Source organism: Mauremys reevesii, linkage group 1, assembly GCF_016161935.1.
Source record: "Mauremys reevesii isolate NIE-2019 linkage group 1, ASM1616193v1, whole genome shotgun sequence".
In the NCBI taxonomy this organism is placed as follows: domain Eukaryota; kingdom Metazoa; phylum Chordata; order Testudines; family Geoemydidae; genus Mauremys; species Mauremys reevesii.
Genome location: NC_052623.1, coordinates 144,669,013 through 144,688,695, shown reverse-complemented (window position 1 = coordinate 144,688,695; position 19,683 = coordinate 144,669,013). Strand labels below are relative to the sequence as shown.

Genomic DNA, 19,683 nt, shown 5'->3' with positions numbered 1-19,683 from the left:
ATCAGGTCATTTCACTTTGTATCCCACTTATGCCCTATTATGGGATTGTGTCTAATATGCTAAAAATCACACAAGGCATGAATATGCTGTCTCCATTCTTATAAAAATATGTTCTACAGTAATGATCTAAAAAGGTGACTGCTGTCAATGATATTACTGTGATTTTGAAAAATCGTTTTAATATAATAAACAAATGATAAATAATAATAATAATAATAATACTTTAAATATACTTTGCTCTTATAAGCCTGCTCCTGTTCCCATTGAAGTAAATTGTTGGAAGTCCCATTCACTTCAACTGAAGCAATGCATATATTACTGTACCATATTGTAGGGTTTTTTAATAAGGTCTGAATTTAGTCTGCCAGGCACATTTTGTATGTAGCGGAAGGACATATGACCAATATGATTTTTGGCTTCTTATGGACTTTATGGTACTTTTACCACCTTCTCCTACTGGCTCTCTTCTGTTCAGCCTTCTGCTATATCTGATAGGCAGCTGACAGAAGTAGTGCAGGAGAGTGGTTAAATAAATAATTTAGTAGAGAAATAAGGCCAGACTCTTATGATATTATTAGAAAAGTTGCTGTTCGGAAAAAAATATGTACAAGGCCTCTTTCCCTCTTCAAAGACCAAAAATAGTATCAATTCACCCTGAGTTGGGCAAGTATCTATATTAGATACACACTATATTAGATATAGTCAGACTGTTTGTTTGTTCACTTCCTAAACTTCACAAGCTGTGTGAAAGTATGTGGGTAATTGGTGGCTCAAATGGCAATACACTCCATTTGCTATCAGGTTAGCAAGAACCATAGTGATACGCTGCCACCCTTGGCTTTGGGGCTCTGAATGATTCACTCATCCATCTATACATTCCTAATGTGTTCTTGAGAAAGGCAGCATGAGGCAAAGATGTTGCATACTGAATTTAAAACTTTCCAAAGATAAAATGACCTCCGCAGCCTTTTCATCTGATTTCTCAAAAAGCTTTGAAGACTGCTTTTCTAAAATCAAAACTGCTATTTTTATTCAAGCACAGCAAGTGGGACATAATTCAGCTCAGCTTGCATATAATTCTGTTCAGAAAGGGTTTGTGTCAATTGAATGCTGTCCAATCACTTCAACAAATAAGGTGAAGAGCCCATCCTCTCCTCCTATGAGTTCACACATTTTTAAGGTATGTCAACACTGTAAAAAAAAATGTTTTTTTTTTTAAAAAAGAGAGAGAGAGAGACCGACCCCTTGGCAGTGACTCTTAGAATCTGGGTCAGTTGACTCAGGATCAGTGGGCTCATTCTATGGGGCTAAAACTAGCAGTATAGATGTTTAAGCTCGGGCTGAAGCCCAGGATCTCAGAGCATACTCTTGCTGGATTTCAGAGCCCAGGCTTCAGCCCAAGCCCAAATGTCTACACTGCTATTTTTAGCCTCAGAGTGTGAGCCCACATCAGTGGACCCGGGCTCTGATACTTGCAGTCATTTTTTGCAGTGTAGACAAATCCAGATTGTTGCTCTGTGTGCTGCTCCCTGTTTTCTGAGATCACTTTCCATGTGTGAACTCATAGTGTAAGTGAGGGATGGAGGGACCTGGTTCAGGAAGCCTTGGGTACCTTCTAACATCCAATTCACCCTCTGCACTATAATGTCACACAATGTTTAAGTAATCATGAAGGGAAGTGCCAGTCTTGAGAATGATGTGATATCATTGCATTTGGGGACTGCTGATTCACTGGAATGGTGACATCACTCTTGGAAGTACTGTTTTCAGGGGGTAGACTTCCAACAGTGACATCAGAGAAGATGCCAGACGTAACATCTTCATATACCCATTGCTAAATTGGAGCCTCCTCCTTCCAGGTACTGGACATCCTAAACAATCTAAACTTTAAAATATTTTATAGTAGTATTATTCATTTGTACTATGGTAGCACCTATAAAGCCCATTCAAGGATCAAAGATCATTGTGGTAGGCACTGTCCTGACAAATAATGAGGAAGACAGCTCCTGCCCCAGAGAGCTCACAATCTCCATGTCAGTCAGGGTGTAAGAAGTGGACAAAACAAACAGGGTGAACATGGGAGGAAATGAGGTAACAAAATTAACAGCTTAGCAGAAAAATAGGAGTTCAGGTTTCTCAGCATTTGAACATAAAAGCGGCTATACTGGGTCAGACCAAAGGTCCATCTAGCCCAGTATCCTACAAGTTTAGGCAAACAGATTGCCAATGTGTATTTCTAAAATAGTAAACAATTAAATGGAACATTAAACACAGCATTCAAACTAATGGCAAAGCTTCCATTGACTTCAACGCAGCAGGATTTCACCCAGCATTTCCATATTCCCACATCAGCAGTTACCTTTTCATTAGCTTTCCTTTTTGTTCTTGCATCCATCCAGTCATTTTCCTTTTCCAACATGTCGATAAAAGCCCAGCGAATCCCTTCAGTCAACTCCGCCATCTGCAAAACAAATTTTCCCCTATAAAGAGAGTCATGGGAAACTGACTATAAGAAAAGCAAACTTCTTGACTAACTGGGTATATGAATGACCTGTGGGGTAAGACTACATCTGTCTCTCTTTATATGACACCAAGTCTCCTTCCTTCCCCACATACCTTCCTCCGTCTCTCCTCGCAACCTGTGATTTCTAGTCATAAAGTGCTTGCCGTCATTTTCATCTCTACTAGCTGCATCTCTCTGACTACAGTTCCCTCCATGATACAGTAATGAACAGTCATCATGAGAATGTCTTTCTTGTGCTCATGATGGACATGCTGAGAGAACAGCAGAAGTCTTGTGAAATTCCCGGCAATTTGTTTCCTAATCACATGTGTACAGTGCCCAGTATTCCTTCTGATTGACATTCATCCAAAAGAACAGTATTTGGGCTGTTTGCATCTTTACCCAAACATAAAGTAGAGCTCTATTATTTATCCAACTAGCTTCATTTGTGGACTTTTACTGTAATTTAAATAAATATTGTTTATATTACAGATGGTAGCAGCTTGAACACCCAACTGGGCCCAGTTTTCCTTGTTTTTTGCACCTTGGATAGTAATTTACATTGGCACCACAATTCTGGTCTGGTAGCATTTTCCATCCACTTGGCACAGGTATAAAATGACTACACAAGGTGTCACGGAATTTCAAAAACAGAAATAGTAACAGGACTAGTGACCGGGGACCTAGAAAGAGTTGACGGAGAGAGACACAGTCTGATTTCATGCCTGGACTGGTTGCTTGGGTGGGTTCGAGACCGGCCTGCGGAACTTTGGGGGTTGGATTAGAAGATGACCTCCTGAGGTCCCTTCCAACCCTGATATTCAATGATTCACTTAGATACCAAGAGGATAGACATTTGGGAATAGCCTAAAATGATACACATCAAGCAACCCCATGGCATCTGATCCTGAGTGAAAGATTATTCTGCTGGTCTAAAGAGCGGAAATGTTATCAGTCCTATGTATTTGGCTGGGGGAGTTGAACAACAGAGGTGCTCGTAGTCAGTTGCTTCTACTTGTGTTGACAGGTGAGGCTGAAACCATAGGCAATTACTAAAGACACAACCATGGCAATAAAAAAGGGCTGAAGTTATTGGAGCTGGATCAGGCCTAAAAGTTGGGATAGCAAAACTAATCTAAGGATTCAACCATATCACTATATAAAGTTTATCAGCTGTGTTAAATTTAAAAATAAACAGAAATGTGAATTAACATGGACGTGCAACATGTTAATCAGTAGAGATGGCATCGTTAAAATGTCCTTGTGGGGTAGAGGGGCCCTGAAAAATAGCAACATTATTTTCAGCTGAGCAGTCATGAATGCATCAGACTCACATTTTGAGCTGTTATTTCCTTGTTGTGTATGTGTCTCAAATTAAAGGAAAGCACTTGCCCTCTTTATTATTAAATTTCCTCCCCTCCTTTTTTTAATATCTCATTATCTTAGAGATAATATAGGACAACCAGAACAAAACATTAAATATGACCAAACCATCTCAGTAAACGGCATCCAAGGGACTAAAGTAACTTAAAGAATATTGATGGCAGAGCACTGACTCAATTAACTTAGTGCACTAATGAGGTGAATTCCTTGTGTTTGGAGGTTGCAAGTTCAAACTCAAACTCTGCAATTGGACCCTGGTGTATATTTAGGTTTTATGCAGCAGCTGTAGCATTAGGGGGTGGGAGAAGAAACCTATTCATATTATCAGAGTTATTACTGAAATTGCTCAGGCATAGCTGTAAGAAACACTGCAGAGTCTGTAGGTCAAAACCAATACTATATTTAGACACAGATAATATTTTTTTCATAAAAGGAGGAGAGAGAAGGCAAGCATGGCATGAGACATCATCAGTCACTAAAACCTGAAAACACCATACTATCCGTAACTCATGATTTGCTTAGCAAATCTCTCTCCTTTAGCTAAGGAAAAAATGTTCTGGAAATCAGAATGGCTTTCCTAGTGTAAGAAAGGGGGGAAAATGGAAAAAGAGGAAGAGAAAAAATTATTAAAAATAGACTTGAAGAGCCACAATTTTCAAGGTTTCAACCAGATTCAACATGACCTCCAATTTTATTTCCGTACTCACACTCAGGGCAGGTCTACTCTAGAAGCGCTACGTCGATGCAGCTGCACCAATGCAACTGCACATCTGGTAAAAACACTGTATGCCAGCAGGAGAGCACTCTCCTGTTGACATAACTACACCACCTTCGCAAGAGGTGGAAGCTATGTCAGCAGGAGAGCGTCTCCCACCATCATAGCGCCAGTGTGGACAGTGCTTAGGTCGCTGTAACTTGTATCACTCGGGGACAGGGGGTGCCTTTTTCACACCCCTCAGCAATGTCAGTTAGATCAACTTAAGCAGTAGTATAGACCTGCCCTCAGATAAACCTGCATGGAGGTCATTACACTACATTTGTGACATCCCAGAGTTTTTTTCCCTAACAAACTGTAATATAAACACCACTTTAGGAATTCAGTGAATGATCAAAGAGCTGAAAAAGTTGGATGTTGGAGAGGAAATTCTAGTTCAAAGACAAAGGCTTACAGCAGTAAAAAAGGGAATCCAGATCATTATTGAAAATATAAGGAACAAAGACTTTGCCAAACCAAATCAAACCACTGGTCAATTTGGGATCCTGCCCTTGACAGCAGCCAACACCTGGTCCTACACATGAAACTGAAGAAACTAGAGGTTGAATCAAGCCAATAAATTTAGATTAGAAGACTGGGCCTAATTGAATGCCCACTGAAGTCAAACCCTTCCATTGACTACAGTGTATTAGATCAGGCCCTTCAATCTAAATCTGAATTTTCCCAGAATCTAGTATTTGGGGTTCAGCTTAGGCACACTAAAGAGAAGATCCATTAGCGGGGAGTTTACGTTAAAAATTAGAAAAAATCAAAGTGGAACTAAGTCACAAGTTTTTAACAGCGGGGATAGTTAATCTTTAGACCAATTTATCAAGGGAAATGGTAAATTCAGCATTAATTTGAAGTCTTTAGGTTGAGAAGAGATGGCTTTCTGAAAGGCATGGTCTAAATCAATCACCGGTTATTGGGCTCAATCATGTTCACTTACATAACATGGAAGAATAATTCCTGCCCACCATAGGAATTACTGGGTGAAATTTTATGCAGGAGGTTTGATTATATGATCACAGGATTTATGCAGGAGGTTTGATTATATGATCACAGATTTCTTTAAAATTATCTTCCTAAAATTTTATGAATCACAAATCCTGAGTTTTGATCTTTAAATATGAGCTTCCCCAAAATTTGGGCCAGAGATCAGTTAAGGATTCCCTATGCTGGTTCAAACTTCCAGGGAGGATATTCAGAATGCATACAGTCAACTGTGCAATGCTGCACCTGCAGAGAGGAGATCCTTCTTGACCCTCACAGCTGAGAAGTCTTGGATCAGATCCTCAAGATCAGATCCTACAGTTTAGTGATAATGCCAGTTAGCTCCTGCACCATAAGAATTACCCTTATCTTAGAAGTCATAACTACAAGTCTATTCATGGTGAAAATATTACCTGGATACATTTTTAAATCCAGCTACATATTTGTCTCAAAGGCCTGAACTGGCAATTAATGCACAGACTGAATTTAGCTGGAGGGAGAGGAGGCATTTCCTTTACTTTGTTCTGTTTTTCCCTACCATCCATTACTCTGAATAAGTGAAATTTTTAAAATCATTGCTGGTGGAAAGTCTCTCTTTAAAGCTAAATTCAACTTCAAATTTATTCTACTGGGAGAAAGAAACTATTTAAAAGTTTTCAGATAGAGACTGAGGAGGACTTACCATTTCTCTCTTGTCTTCTTGAAAATGGACATCCACAAACATCCTGCCAACGACATAAGGGAGTGCTCCTTCTACAAAGTTTACACATTTATCCCACTGAGGCAGTAAAGATGTGGTTCCCTGGATTACCTGTTGGCATTGCACAATAAACCATCAGAACATGCCATTTGAGAAAAAAACATGGAAATAACTCAGTATCCTCATGGTAAATTCTGAAAAGTAACAGACAGCCATAACCTAATAAATATAACAGCAGGATCATTTTACTATTTATGTTGCATTTTCATAGTCTTCAAAAAGACACCAGCTGAGGATCTGCCTTCTTAATGTCTAATTCACCATTTAATGAGCAGGATGCAGCATTCTGCACCAACTTCAAAATCATCCAAAAGACCTCCTCTCTGGTCAATCCCCATTCCCCTGAACCAGGCCTGCCATTAGGATTGCAAAGGATTGGGGTAGGAATTACTGAATGTGGAAGGTCATCAGTATGCCTGCCTGCATGGGCATTTCTGGGAGGACACTAATATCAGTGTGAGAAAGAGAGCACCAGCACAAGTAGAGGCTATCAATGAGTGTGTGAATGAGTGTGTGAAGTAGAAAAGTGAGAGTGTAAAAAGGCACCGCTGAGTTGGGGGAGTGGGGCAAATATGTGTGACAGTGTAGAGGGGCATGAACGTGTGAGGTAGGAGAGGACGCTGGAACCTTTGTACAAGTGGGGAGGCCAAGGCCAAAGTGCCTGCTCTCTCTCTCTCCAAGGCTGGCTGCTCCAGCAATGAGCCAGCTGCCCTCTCTTCTGGTCCCACAGCAATTCCGAGTGGGCAAAAGGTATATTTGTAGCACCTCCTTGGCAGAATCTATTATTCTGCGGGGGGGGGGGGAGCGGAATCTGCAGGGACATGAATTCTCCGCTTGTTTCTTTTGTTAAAAAGTGGGAGGCATGGCCCCTGGCTCCTTCAGTTCTGGCACCAGTGGCCCTAGTGCCTGAGAGAGAGCAGGAGGTGCAGTATTCAATTGTGAGAGAGACGTGCATAGTTGGATGTAGAGTAAGAGTCCAGGGTAAGAAAGAGAGAACGAAAGACTACAGACACTGTAGCAAGAGAAGAATATACAGAATGAGTAGAAGGAAGAGGCTAGATGAGAAAAGCAACAGAGAAAAAAGAGTGAGGTGAAACATACTGAAAAAATAGAGGGAAAGTAATAATATGTATAATAGAAGGAAAGAAATATTAGAGTAAATGAACAAAAAAGAAGAAAAAAGCCATGGAGAAAGTTAATCTTTCATTGAATAATTTGTAATAGCAAAAAATTTCAAATAATACAAAGTTAATGTTTGACATATGCATATCTTTTGACTAGCCATTTTCTTATACCACAACTCCCTTCAACGTACCAAACATGATTTTGTTTGTGCATTGGGCAGTAAGCTATAGGAGGAGGAAGAACTTTGAGGATGGGGAGAGATAGCAGGCTGTCAGATTCCAGTGGGACAAAAAATGTCTTGGGTGGTGTTGCGAGAGGAGGTATCTTGGCTGGGAGAAAGTGTCAGCATGTAGGCTAGTCAAAATATATCGATTGCCTGCACCACTTTGTACCCGCCAGCCTTGTCCTGCTCCCATAGGCTGTGGGCATCATAGGCTGGTGGAGGCTTGAGCCTCCCCAAACAGCCCAGCATGGCCCTGCCCGTGTGCTGCCCACCCGGCGTTCCAGGGCTCAGACTGGAGACACTGAGGCCACTCAAGCAGCCCAGGGCTGGGGGGCTGGCGGCCAGGGTGGGAGTGCTCTGGGCTCTAGCGGGGGAGTGAGGTGTATGGTAAGGGAGAGGGGTGGGCCTTGGGCAGAAGAGGAGGGGCCAATGGCTAGCCTCTCCCAATGGCCTGCTCCCCAATTTGTTATTGGGAAAGGAAGCAATGCCTGTAGTCACTTAGGGCTGGTCTACACTGAAGGTAGAAAGTCGACCTAAGTTACGCTACTTCAGTTACGTAAGTTATGTAACTGAAGTCAACGTAGCTTAGGTTGACTTACCGCTGTGACTACACCATGCTGTGTCGATGGGAGATGCTCTCCCGCCAACTTACCTTACTCTTCTCTGGGAGGTGGAGTACAGATGTCGACGGGAGAGCGCTCTGCCATCAACACTGCATCGATTGCACCAGTACCAGTTTGGCCATAACTATAGGCAAGCCCTTAATGTAGCCCCTTTCCAGTCAGTTAAACAGCAATGTTGATGGACTCTGAAGGGATTTGTGTTCATCTTTTATCAGCTCAAAACATACTGGCATGTGGCAATGGCCATCAAGGGAGAAGGAAGGTGCAAAATGGAGGAAAACAGGGATCCTCAAGATTTTAATGGTTTCAAACACACATTCAGGGATTATGATTTTTTTGACAAATGAAATCTTTGTTTCCTCTGATGCCTTGTCTCATCATGTAAAAGTCACTTTAATAATTCCCCCAATGAAATGGAAATAGTATGTAAAGTTTAAACTTACTATAAAGTAACCACACATCCAGGGAGTCTGTGGCTTACAGGGCTAATTATGAGACACAGGGTTCTCCAGCTTTAAGTCACTAGTTTGAATCCAGCTTTGGTAGGTAACACAATGTAACTGAGGCCTGGCCTGCTATGAGTGCTACTAGCACTACAGTGTAGAAAAATGGCTGATACTACGAACAAAGCAATTTCTCAGCAGTGATGTCCTGTTTTACAGCCTATGAAAATGACCTTCCACTTTTAATTAATTGTGTGATTTTCTCCTCCTCTTCCTCTGCAAAGTCCAAACCATTTTTATTTTAAACCTCTTGATGCCAAGATTCACATTCTTCAGGTCTGAAACCCATCGCCAGGCGGGGGCAAGCTGGAAATTCAGGGCCCTGTCTGTACTGTGTTTAGCAGACTGGATGGAATTCACCCACATGCAGGGAACCCTCACATGGCCTATTTACATGACAACTTGAAAATGTTGTGCTGGAAGGTGTACAACCAACTCGATGTATATATTTTCTTTGATTTCTCAAGTGAGTACATAAATGCAAGTAGCTATTTGGTGTGTCATAAAGCACAACCCCTAAACTCTAAGGGTTCCATTTGGGATCAGAATATCCTGCCAGCCTGGTTATAGGTCAGCACTCTATTGTACTTGGCCACCAAGAAGTGTCTCATAAAAAGATGCACTAATAAACATGTAGCTGGGATTGGACAGCCAGTTGCTCACATTTTTTCATAAAGAAAATGCTTTTCTAACTACACTTGTTTGAATGTGATTTAAATTCTTCTAAACCCAGGGTTGTGAGTTCAATCCTTGAGGGGGCCACTTAGGGATCTTGGACAAAATCAGTACTTGGTCCTGCTAGTGAAGGCAGGGGGCTGAACTCGATGACCTTTTGGAGTCCCTTCCAGTTCTATGAGATAGGCATATCTCCATATACTTCTTATATTAACATTAGTCTACAGCTTTTGCCTTTTTCACAAAATAATGTATTTTATGGTGCTTTTTTTTTGGCCAACTCTAAGAATGTTCAAAAGTTACTTTTCAAATGGGAAACTCTTAGGTCACTCCATGTGCCCATGCAGGAAGTTTAGAGCAGAGCTGAGCAATGTTTTTTTCGGTGTAGGGGCCAAACAAAAAACATGGTAATAATTCTGGTTTTAGTTGAACTAACAGAGATACACTGTAGGAATTGGAGGGAGGGAAGTTTTATGGCCTATGCTATGAAGAAAGTCAGACTAGATGATCACAATTGTCCCTTCTGGTTTGGAATCTATGACTGTACAAAAAAACCAGTTTTTTTTTTAATTCATCAAATAAAAAATATATTTAAAAAATTATTATTTTCAAAACTGACCAAAACATTTTGAGACGACTCAAAACAAGATATTGTACATTTTTCAATTCATTTCAAATCGACCAAAATGTTTTTGATGGACTCAAATTTTTCTTCTGAAGTTTTCATGTAGATTCAGCCATTTCAGGTGTTATTCAGCCTTTGTGTGTGTGGTGGAGATTAAAAAATGGGCCAATTTTGAAATCAAAAAGCCATTTCAAATCAAGAAGTCAAAATGAAACAATTTTCTAAGTGAAGAGTTTCAATTCTATAAAAAAAGAAAAAAAATCAACTGAAACCATTCATCAAATTTAACTCAGATTCAGCAGTTTTGTGCCCCCAATGCATTTTTATTAAAAAAAAAATCAAAAATAAATAAATACAAGTCACCCAACTCTAGTGTAATGTGCCCATCTCATTGCTCCAGCCACCCATATCATGGGTGGCAGTGTGATGGGAAGAGAGCCATCTCCAGGGGAGGGGATTAAGCAGTCTTGGCTGATCTTCCCAAAACAGTCACAGCGTTGCACAGCGTGGGAAGTAATTTGCTATTTGTATACATTGACAAGCACATGGCCTCCCCTGGCAGCAAGAGAGAGCCAAGGACCAGGTTGTGAATGAGCACCACAATCTGTTCCTTCATTTGTCCATAGGGCAGTGAAATGTCACACTGCCCCTGATGAGAGGAAGATTAACAACTCACTGTTTGGACCTATTGTTATAACTGTGTTTGAATGTTTGATTTTGGAATTTTAATATTGTTTTTGTAATGTAGTTTTAATGTGACTATTTGATATTATTAAAATTAATTCACATTTGTTTTATATGAATGGAAATATTAGTGAACGGTTTATTCATCAAGGGGGGGGTTCTGGTGTGGGAAAAGCTGATCAAATTACAGTGCTGTATAAACGATGCAACGAAACCGGATCAGGATGCACTACTTTTTTGTAACCACTTTAATGCAAGTGATGTGCATTCTATTTATTATGTTGTATTGTAGGGGGGGAGGTCTCTGTATAGTGGGGCATTACTGATTTCAGTAGGGTTTTTTCCATTGATTTACTGGGCTTTGGATCAAGCACCAAGTGACTATGATAATACAATACACAGTATGTCATCCTCTGGATTTTTACACAATCTCCAGTTGCTCACAAACTTAATAAATTAATGAATTTACTTTGTTCTACTTCTGAGGAATCTCAGGACACTGAATTTTAAGCAGACCCCAAACATTCACAGAACATAACTGAAGAAGATATAGGGGAAATTATGCATCTCTCTCACTTGACTTTTTTTTCTATACTTAGTTACCAAAGTCCTTCACTTAATTAAACATATATTGGATAGAGTCCAAAGATGTGTCATCAGACTCATGCTCTATTACTTAATATCTTACTTCCTGAAAGGAGAAAGTATACAACTACACAGATATGGGCCTTTGAAAGAAAAGAAGGGAGGACTGGAAGTAAATGAACAGAACACACATATCCTGGAATCAGAGATATGGTGTTAAACTTTTACTCTGAGCTTTAGCATTTTCTATCACTACAGTAGTAATATGCATTTTTTACTGGATCTGGTAAGAATTATGTGTAAGTGTTTGTATATTCACAAGAGATTTGTATGATTTTTGACATATTACACACATACAAAACTACATTAGAAGAACGTTAAAAGGTTCCAGAGTCAAGCATTCAAAAGTTAAAAATGCCAGAAGGAAGGTTGCCTGTGAAACGGTAGTAGGTTTTATCCTCTACACTCGTGAGTTCTCAGATTCATAGGCACCGACTCCGTGGGTGTTCTGGGGCTGGAGCACCCACAGGGAAAAATTGGTGGGTGCTCTGCACCCACTGGCAGCTCCCTGCCCCCCCCGGCCCAGCTCACCTCCACCTCTGCATCCTGCTTCTCCCCCCTCCCTCCCAGCGCTTGGCGCCATGAAACAGCTGTTTTGCGCAGCAAGCCTGGGAGGGAGAGGGGAGAAGGAGGAACGCGGGGTGCTTGGGGAAGGAGGTGAGGCCAAGGCAGGGATTTGGGGAGGGATCCAATAGGGACAGGGAGGGGTGGAGTTGGGGCGGGGACTTTGGGGCAGGGGTGGAGGCGGGGCAGGGCCGGGGGCAGGTGTGAGCACCCACCAGCTCTGAAAAAAGTTGGCGTCTATGCTCACATTCATTCTTATTCCCATTCTCCTTGTGCAGCCAATCTCCCTTCCTGATCTCAGTGTTCCTCCCCAGGCAAATGGCTGCCAGTTCTTCCCTGACTGGCTCCTAATCCCAGCCTCTACCTCAGCTACCAGTCTCAGCCTTCCATCCTCACCATGGCTACCAGTCTCCTTGCCAAGCCAGCAGGGGGATCATTGATGAGCATGGTGCTGTCAGTTCCTGTGCCCGGACCTGCCATGGCCTGGAGAAGCAATTACAGGGCAAGTCCTTCTCAACACCTATGCTGAGGCATGCTCAGTTGTTATGTGGGGATGCGCCTGAGCAGTCTGATCACACATAGGAGCTATGTAGACAGGGATCATGCTCAGCTGCTTTGTGGGGATGGTGCATCTGCAGTCCGGTCACTAGAAGCTGTGAGAGGCTTGAGCATGCTCAGTGAGGGTAGAATCTTTACAGATTTTAGCTGGTCAAAGTCTACTTGGCACATGCCTATAACTTGATCAGATTTGGGCATATGTTTATGGAGATGGCAAAAGACACATCCCTGCCACAAAGGCCACCTCCTTTGCCAAATTTTGAGTCCCTGCTCCAAAGCATGGGAGACAGCTAGAGCTGTTTAAAAAAATTGCTGGAAGTTTATTTCTATGGGATAAGCAACCCATTTCCCCCCTACCCTCACTCTTACAGATGGCTGAAGTATTTTGGCAGAAATTCAGCCTAAGATAAACAGCCAGAATGTAAAATTCATTTCAAACTATTAAAGCTTGGGACGGTTATAAGTGACTGAAAACAGGGTCTTATAATGGGAAGCATCAGGCAACACTGATAATAGGTGGTTGTGACGGACTATACTATTGTGTTGACCACTTTTATAAGACTATGATAAATTTTGCACAAAGTATGCCTTGAGAGGTATCATTTGAAATGTCATAATCTGCCAAACATTATTTTCCTGGTAAGATATGTGTATCAACATTGTATTTGAAGTTATAAGATTTTACTATGTATTATTGCTGTAACATGGTCCAAGTTTAAGAAAACCAGGCCCATATCAGTTTCTCAGAAGCAAAGGACAGACCAACACCCAAACCAGGAGTTAAAAGTCTATTGAAAGCGTAAGCAGCCATTCTCCAGCAACGGTAAGGTGTAAACAAGAAATTTACATTTAATCACAATGGATTGCATATCACCATGACTCAGGAAGGATGTTTATAGCACAAAAAATTGAATTATAAAAAGGGAAGGAAAACTCCTGACTTCAACTCCTCCTCCAATCTCTCTGCTCATGACATCAGTGAATACCTGAAGGAGACTGAACCAAGGGGAAGGGTCCCCAGGCTGGAAGGAGACCCAGACGGTAAAAATTACTGCAACATATGGTGAGGAAAAACTTCATTTTGAATTTTGTTCATTTGTTAAGTTAGCCATTAGCTTGCATTTTACTCTTTTGTAACCAATCCGGGTTCTTATGCATCATTATTTGTAATCACTTAAAATCTATCTTCTGTAGTTAGTACTCTTATTGTTTTATCTTAATCTGTGTGTTAGGTTAAAGTCTGTGGGGAAACTCCATTTGGGATAACAGGGCTGGTGCATTATTATTTTCCTTTGATGAAATGATGGACTTTCTATGAGCTTGTATTTTTCAGAAGCGTAATGAGCAGTACAAGATGCAAATTTCTGGGAGACAAGGCTGGGACTAGGAATTTGTGGGTGTCGACTTATATGTAATTCAGGAGTGACTGGTCAGAGTGCTCATGTATTTAGTTAGGAGTGAATTTGCATGCTGAAGTCTGTGTGCAGGGGCGGCTCTAGGCATTTTGCCGCCCCAAGCACAGCAGGCAGGCTGCCTTCGGCAGTTTGCCTGCGGAGGGTCCGCTGGTCCCTGCCGGAGGTCCACCGAAGCCGCGGGACCAGTGGACCCTCCGCAGGCATGCCGCCAAAGGCAGCCTGCCTGCTGCCCTCGCGGCGACCGGCAGAGCGCCCCCAGTGGCTTGCCGCCCCAAGCACGTGCTTGGCATGCTGGGGCCTGGAGCTGCCCTGTCTGTGTGAACAGGCCAGAAGTGGATGTTCTGAGAGCAAAGCCGTGTAGAAGGCACCCCAGGCTAAAGAGTTAAGGAGACACCACCTTTCAACAGTTCAGATTGTACCCTGGGGAATGTCACTACCAGTCTCACCTATCATAAAAACTGAAAAATCTTGAACTTACCCGTGAAAATTCCAGCCATCTATACTGAAAGCGTCGGCTGAGGTTAAATATTCTTGAATAAACCATCCTCCATACCAGATAGTTGGCAATAGTCCTGTTAAATCAGACATACATATTTATCAAACATTTAATTCCATGTGATGTACAGCAAAGCACTTGTAGAAGCAATATCTGAATGGCTTTCTGTAAGAGCAGTTTGAACTGAATGACAGAAATTTCACCTTTAAAATTAATGATGAGCTATGACCGAATTGCTAAAATCCTATTACACAGAAGAAATTGCATGAAGACAGACATTTACTGCCTGATTTCATGATAGGAGCCATCTTCTGGAGAATGCTTTTAACACATCCATATCCTGATAGTTGTACTCTTTTTACAATGCAATTTTCATTTAGGTAATCGTTACACAAATGGTAAGTGCTATGCAGTGACAGTAATTACAGAACTGCTCTGTACAGAAACTACACAATATCTGGTAATTTTTGACTTGTAAATCAAAGTGCAGGTTCTTTCTCTTTACTAGTAAGACCAGCAAACAATGATCATGAAACTAAAATAATGGATAATTAGCTACTATATATAGTCATTACATGGTATTAACTAGGGTGACCAGATGTCCTGATATTAGTGGCTTTGTCTTATTTAGGAAACTATTCTGCCCCCCCCCCATCCTCCCACATGCCCACTGGGGAAAAAAGTGTCCCAATTTTTCACACTTGCTGTCCAATCATCCTTGTATTAGCACCTTTCATCTGAAAATATCAATGTGCTTTATGAGCATTTCTTCATTAGCACTCTGAGAATTACTGTAGGCAATTATTACTATCCCCACTTTGTAGATGGATAAACTGAAACACAGGAAGAGTTTAAGCTCCCAGATACTAGAGGGATTGAAGATAGATAGGAGCGACTTGTCCAACCCCCCCAGGAGGCCCAACTCCTGTTACCTTTCTCTAAACATTAAACAACACACTCTCAAGTCCGGTGTGTATGGTTACTGTGATGGGGTAACTAGCACCTGCTGTATAAGACATATGTGCATTGTAAAATCAAGGTGAGGAATTTAGATTTCACCCTCTCAAAAATACTAAAGTATTCTACAGTAATGCCCAAAACACACTGGTACAGTCATACACAAGTGTGAACTATAGTAACTCTCTTATTCACTAAAGATTTGCCCCTGATCACATGCACTTGGAGAGCACATGAGTGTATTTAGCAAAAGTCATGATTAAGAAAAGGGGAACAGGATAATTTGGGAAGCATTTATGACTGAAGATAAAGTAACAAGCTCTATTATATGATCAGACAGATTGCACCACTTCTGTATTGAAAACTGAAGGAGGCAGGTTGGAATAAGGAAAACTCTGTGAAGGTTCCCTTGTGAATATTTTGCGATAGCATCCTGAGGCATAGGAAAGATTTGCCTTCCTTGGGCAAGGCCTGTGGGGCCCACCTCAAACCTGGTGTTTCCTAGGAGATCTGAGAGAGGTCAAAGCCATCCACAAGGAATCCCTTTACCTGAGCACTGACACAGGATGCCCGTAGCCATGAGGTTCCCCAACAGTGGCTACCCTCACAGCCAAGCTTCCTCTTCCGGGAAAGATCCATATGGTCAGAGCAGGGATAAGAACGACCTGCCCAGGCTTCACCCTCAGCCTGACCGCTCCTTTCTCCCAAGCTTCCCCTTTTCTCATCCTCTCCTACTGTGGCAAGACCTTCACAGGTCTGAAGGGAGAGGGACAGTGCAGTGGCAACATCCAAGTCTCCTTCCACATGTGGGGGTTGATATCCCATGCATGGAGGGAACCCTTCACTAGGATCTAGGTGGCAATCATCTGCCCTCCTGTATGTAAATATCCATGTAATCATATAATATTGTGTCAAGTATCAGAGGGGTAGCCGTGTTAGTCTGGATCTGCAAAAGCAGCAAAGAATCCTGTGGCACCTTATAGACTAACAGATGTTTTGCAGCATGAGCTTTCGTGGGTGAATACCCACTTCTCTTGCATCCGACGAAGTGGGTATTCACCCACGAAAGCTCATGCTGCAAAACGTCTGTTAGTCTATAAGGTGCCACAGGATTCTTTGCTGCATATAATATTGTGTGTCTGTTGGATGTTTTTTCAGTGATTAGAAATATATATGTCTAATATATAATGTTATCAAGAAGATTAGCTTGCATGAGCTCAGGTTACAAGACTTGGAACAGTTCTTTTTGTCGTGATTGAATGAATTGAATCAGAAACATGAAAAATACACTCCAGGATCAATAATGATACCTCAAAATAGCAGGTCTTTCCCAAAAAATGTTTGGTCAATGTGGGGTTTCCTTAAGCAATGACAAACTGAAGTATGCTGTAGGTGCCTACTCAGTAAAATTTCTGCAAGTGAGCTAATTTCCACAAGCCTCACATCTATCAGTTTCAAAGTGCTTCAGCGGGGCTGCATCCATGCTCCTGCAATATCTATTAAGCCCCTGCATCTTATTAGAATCTAGAAAAGTATTTGCAGGATTCCTGTGGATTAAAATGATAAAAGGCTTAATTTTCATTGAAATTCTTATAAGGAGAAAACCCCATGTAGAAAGACCACTACCATGAGGAATTACATTTTACAATTTAGCACTTAAACGCCAAAGAAATTTAATTCTCCTTTGTGTGTAGTTCTTGCTCCACCTTGGGTGGTGTTTATCCTTGATTATGGGCTAGGAAATCTGTTCTGAGTTAAAATAAAAAGGTGGGAAATGTAATTAATGATGGATGAACTTCAAAAATGGGCCTGATCCAAAGCCCATTGATATCAATGGACGTAGTTACATTGATTTCAGTAGCTTTTGGATCAAGTCAGCGATATGGAGGTGGGGCTGAGTTTAGATAAATACATGAAGATTATCCAAATCTTATTTGAACTGGATCTGAAAAATTGGGCTGGTACTTTCTTTTTGAACTAGTATTTGAATCCCCTGCTACCCAAAAATATAAAGCAATGAAAAAGGTTTCATTTCAAACTCTGGATGAGGATTGGTTATTCTGTTTTCAAGAGCATGGGGAAGAGGAAAGGGCAGGGTTCATATTTTATCTGAACCCGTTTACCTATCCTTGGCTTCTATTCTTTGTCTCTTCGGCCAAGTACACAAAGTACAAAAAGAATAGAGATGGACGGGGCTAATTTCACCACTTTGGTTTAAAACAATAGTACTTTTTACTTCTGTGTTGCCATTCACCTAAGGCTCTCAGAATGCTTTACAAATTATTTAATCTGCACAATGCCAGCGTGAAGGAGGCAACTATTATCCAAAGTTTACCAGTGGTGAAACTGAGGCACAGAGAACATGAGCTATTTGCCCTGCTTCCCACACTGAGATGTAGTTCTGGAATAGAACACACAAGTCCCAGATCCAAGTTCTGTGTAACTAAAGTCCTTGTTATTGTAACCCTTGGGAAGATTACATTTTGCCCCCACTTTGACTGCTAAATGATTGCTACAGATGGAAAGTTTAGGAGGATTATTTCTTAACAAAGCAGTCTGTTAGTTTGTGGTATGGTTTCCCAAAGGAAGTGGTAGAAACCTTGTTTCCTGGGACATTTTGAACTAGACCAAGCATTTGTGATAACACTGTGAGGAAGAATTATGCCTTGACAGCGAATAAAGTTGATGACCTACATAAAATGCTAGGATTTTGTGACATCATGCTAACTAATGGACTAATGTTTTCTAACTAATAGACTTCCTTGAGGGGCATAAGCTATGCATGCATTTTTGCATCCCTAACTGAATTGTGGAACCAAATTCTGAGCACTTCTAAACCTTTCTCTATCATACTCCAGCAGGGGCATATCTACAACTAATTTTGCAGGAGCATCCTGAAGTGCAAAGAGAATACTAGGCTTCAAGTTTTCTAAAAGTTTATTCCATTATGTTCTATGGAAGAGTGAGTGTTAGTTATTTGTCTTTTGCCAGACCAGTAGGATAAGCAACAGGAAAGTAGTTCTTCAGTTTGAGTTCCGTTAGGGTTATAATCATTGTTACTGTAATAGTTACAAAGATTTGTATTTGGGATACAAATCCCTTTATTGCTCTCAGGTTATACATGTGACTCTTATTCCCTCAATGTACACAAATTCTCCTTAACAAAAGTGAAACGGGCATTGAGGAAAGAACATATTCCTTATATAACAGATGTAAGTTAATATCTAAGATTCCTAGGACATACCATACGATATCTTGATTAAATTCACTGGAGTTACTGTGAACCGATTAGAGCTGAGTGAATAATGGCCTGTGAAAAATTCATGCAATGAATTTAGCTCCTATTCTGCTTTGTGTGCCGTCTCCAATCAGACTGCAATTTTAATGAATTTGTTCACTATTCAAAAGGGTCCAGTAAATGCTCGGAGGAAATAGTTTTCAATATGTGTATTGCTTACAAAAAATTCTCTGTGAATACATGGAGTGTGAGGAGACAGAGTCATGGCTTTGCCTACTCCCACACTTTCTGCTTTCTTTGGGGGACCGTGTGCCCAAGGGCAATAGTTAGGGAGTATTCTTGCACTCCACTGAACACAGGGCCTGCACCTGTGCCCAGCCCATATGCCAGCCTCCCTCCCCTCTGCTGTGCCCCTGCATAAAGGCTAGTGAGATCTAGCTCCTAATTATGCTGTAGTACCCAATCCTCCCAGCACCTTACAGGACAGGACATTGAAGTAAATAAAATGAGCCTCTTTGCTTTATATATATAATACAAAACATACACATAAAGGGACCAATTCTCCATTACCTTGCTACGTATGCAGTTGGTGTAAAATGCTACCAAATAAGCATTTTATACTCACTTTGCATGTATGAAACTGACTTTCCAAGGCACAGGGCAATGGAGAATCGGGGCCACACAATGCATATTGTTCAGTCATTTGAAGGAGAAGTTCTGTGGTCATGTCTGTTTGAATTGTTTAAAGTAGGTTATGATAGCTAATTCTTTCGTGGTTGAACACTAATTTTTATTTTTAGTATTGCCTGATATTTTACATGTATTATGAATTTTTTAAAATATGTTCTTATTAAGAGAAGAAATACAGTGCAATAATATCAAAATAAAGTTTCTGCCTTGTTTTAGTATTTTTAGTTGCTATGTAGATAACTTTAGTTTGACATGCTCTGACCAAGTAA

At 41.1% G+C, this 19,683-nt stretch overlaps 1 protein-coding gene across 3 annotated transcripts in view; it reads right to left on the bottom strand.

Annotated features, from left to right (window-relative positions):
- Nucleotides 1–19,683, bottom strand: part of PHEX (phosphate regulating endopeptidase homolog X-linked) — a 133,641-nt gene that overhangs the window by 67,735 nt on the left and 46,223 nt on the right. For all 3 annotated transcript variants that reach the window (XM_039520930.1, XM_039520931.1, XM_039520932.1), the window contains 3 exons: nucleotides 14,512–14,605; nucleotides 6,316–6,444; nucleotides 2,360–2,461 (listed from right to left, as the gene is read on the bottom strand). In XM_039520930.1, the coding sequence (XP_039376864.1) occupies nucleotides 2,360–2,461; nucleotides 6,316–6,444; nucleotides 14,512–14,605 (325 nt within the window). The remainder of the gene's footprint in view (nucleotides 1–2,359; nucleotides 2,462–6,315; nucleotides 6,445–14,511; nucleotides 14,606–19,683) is intronic.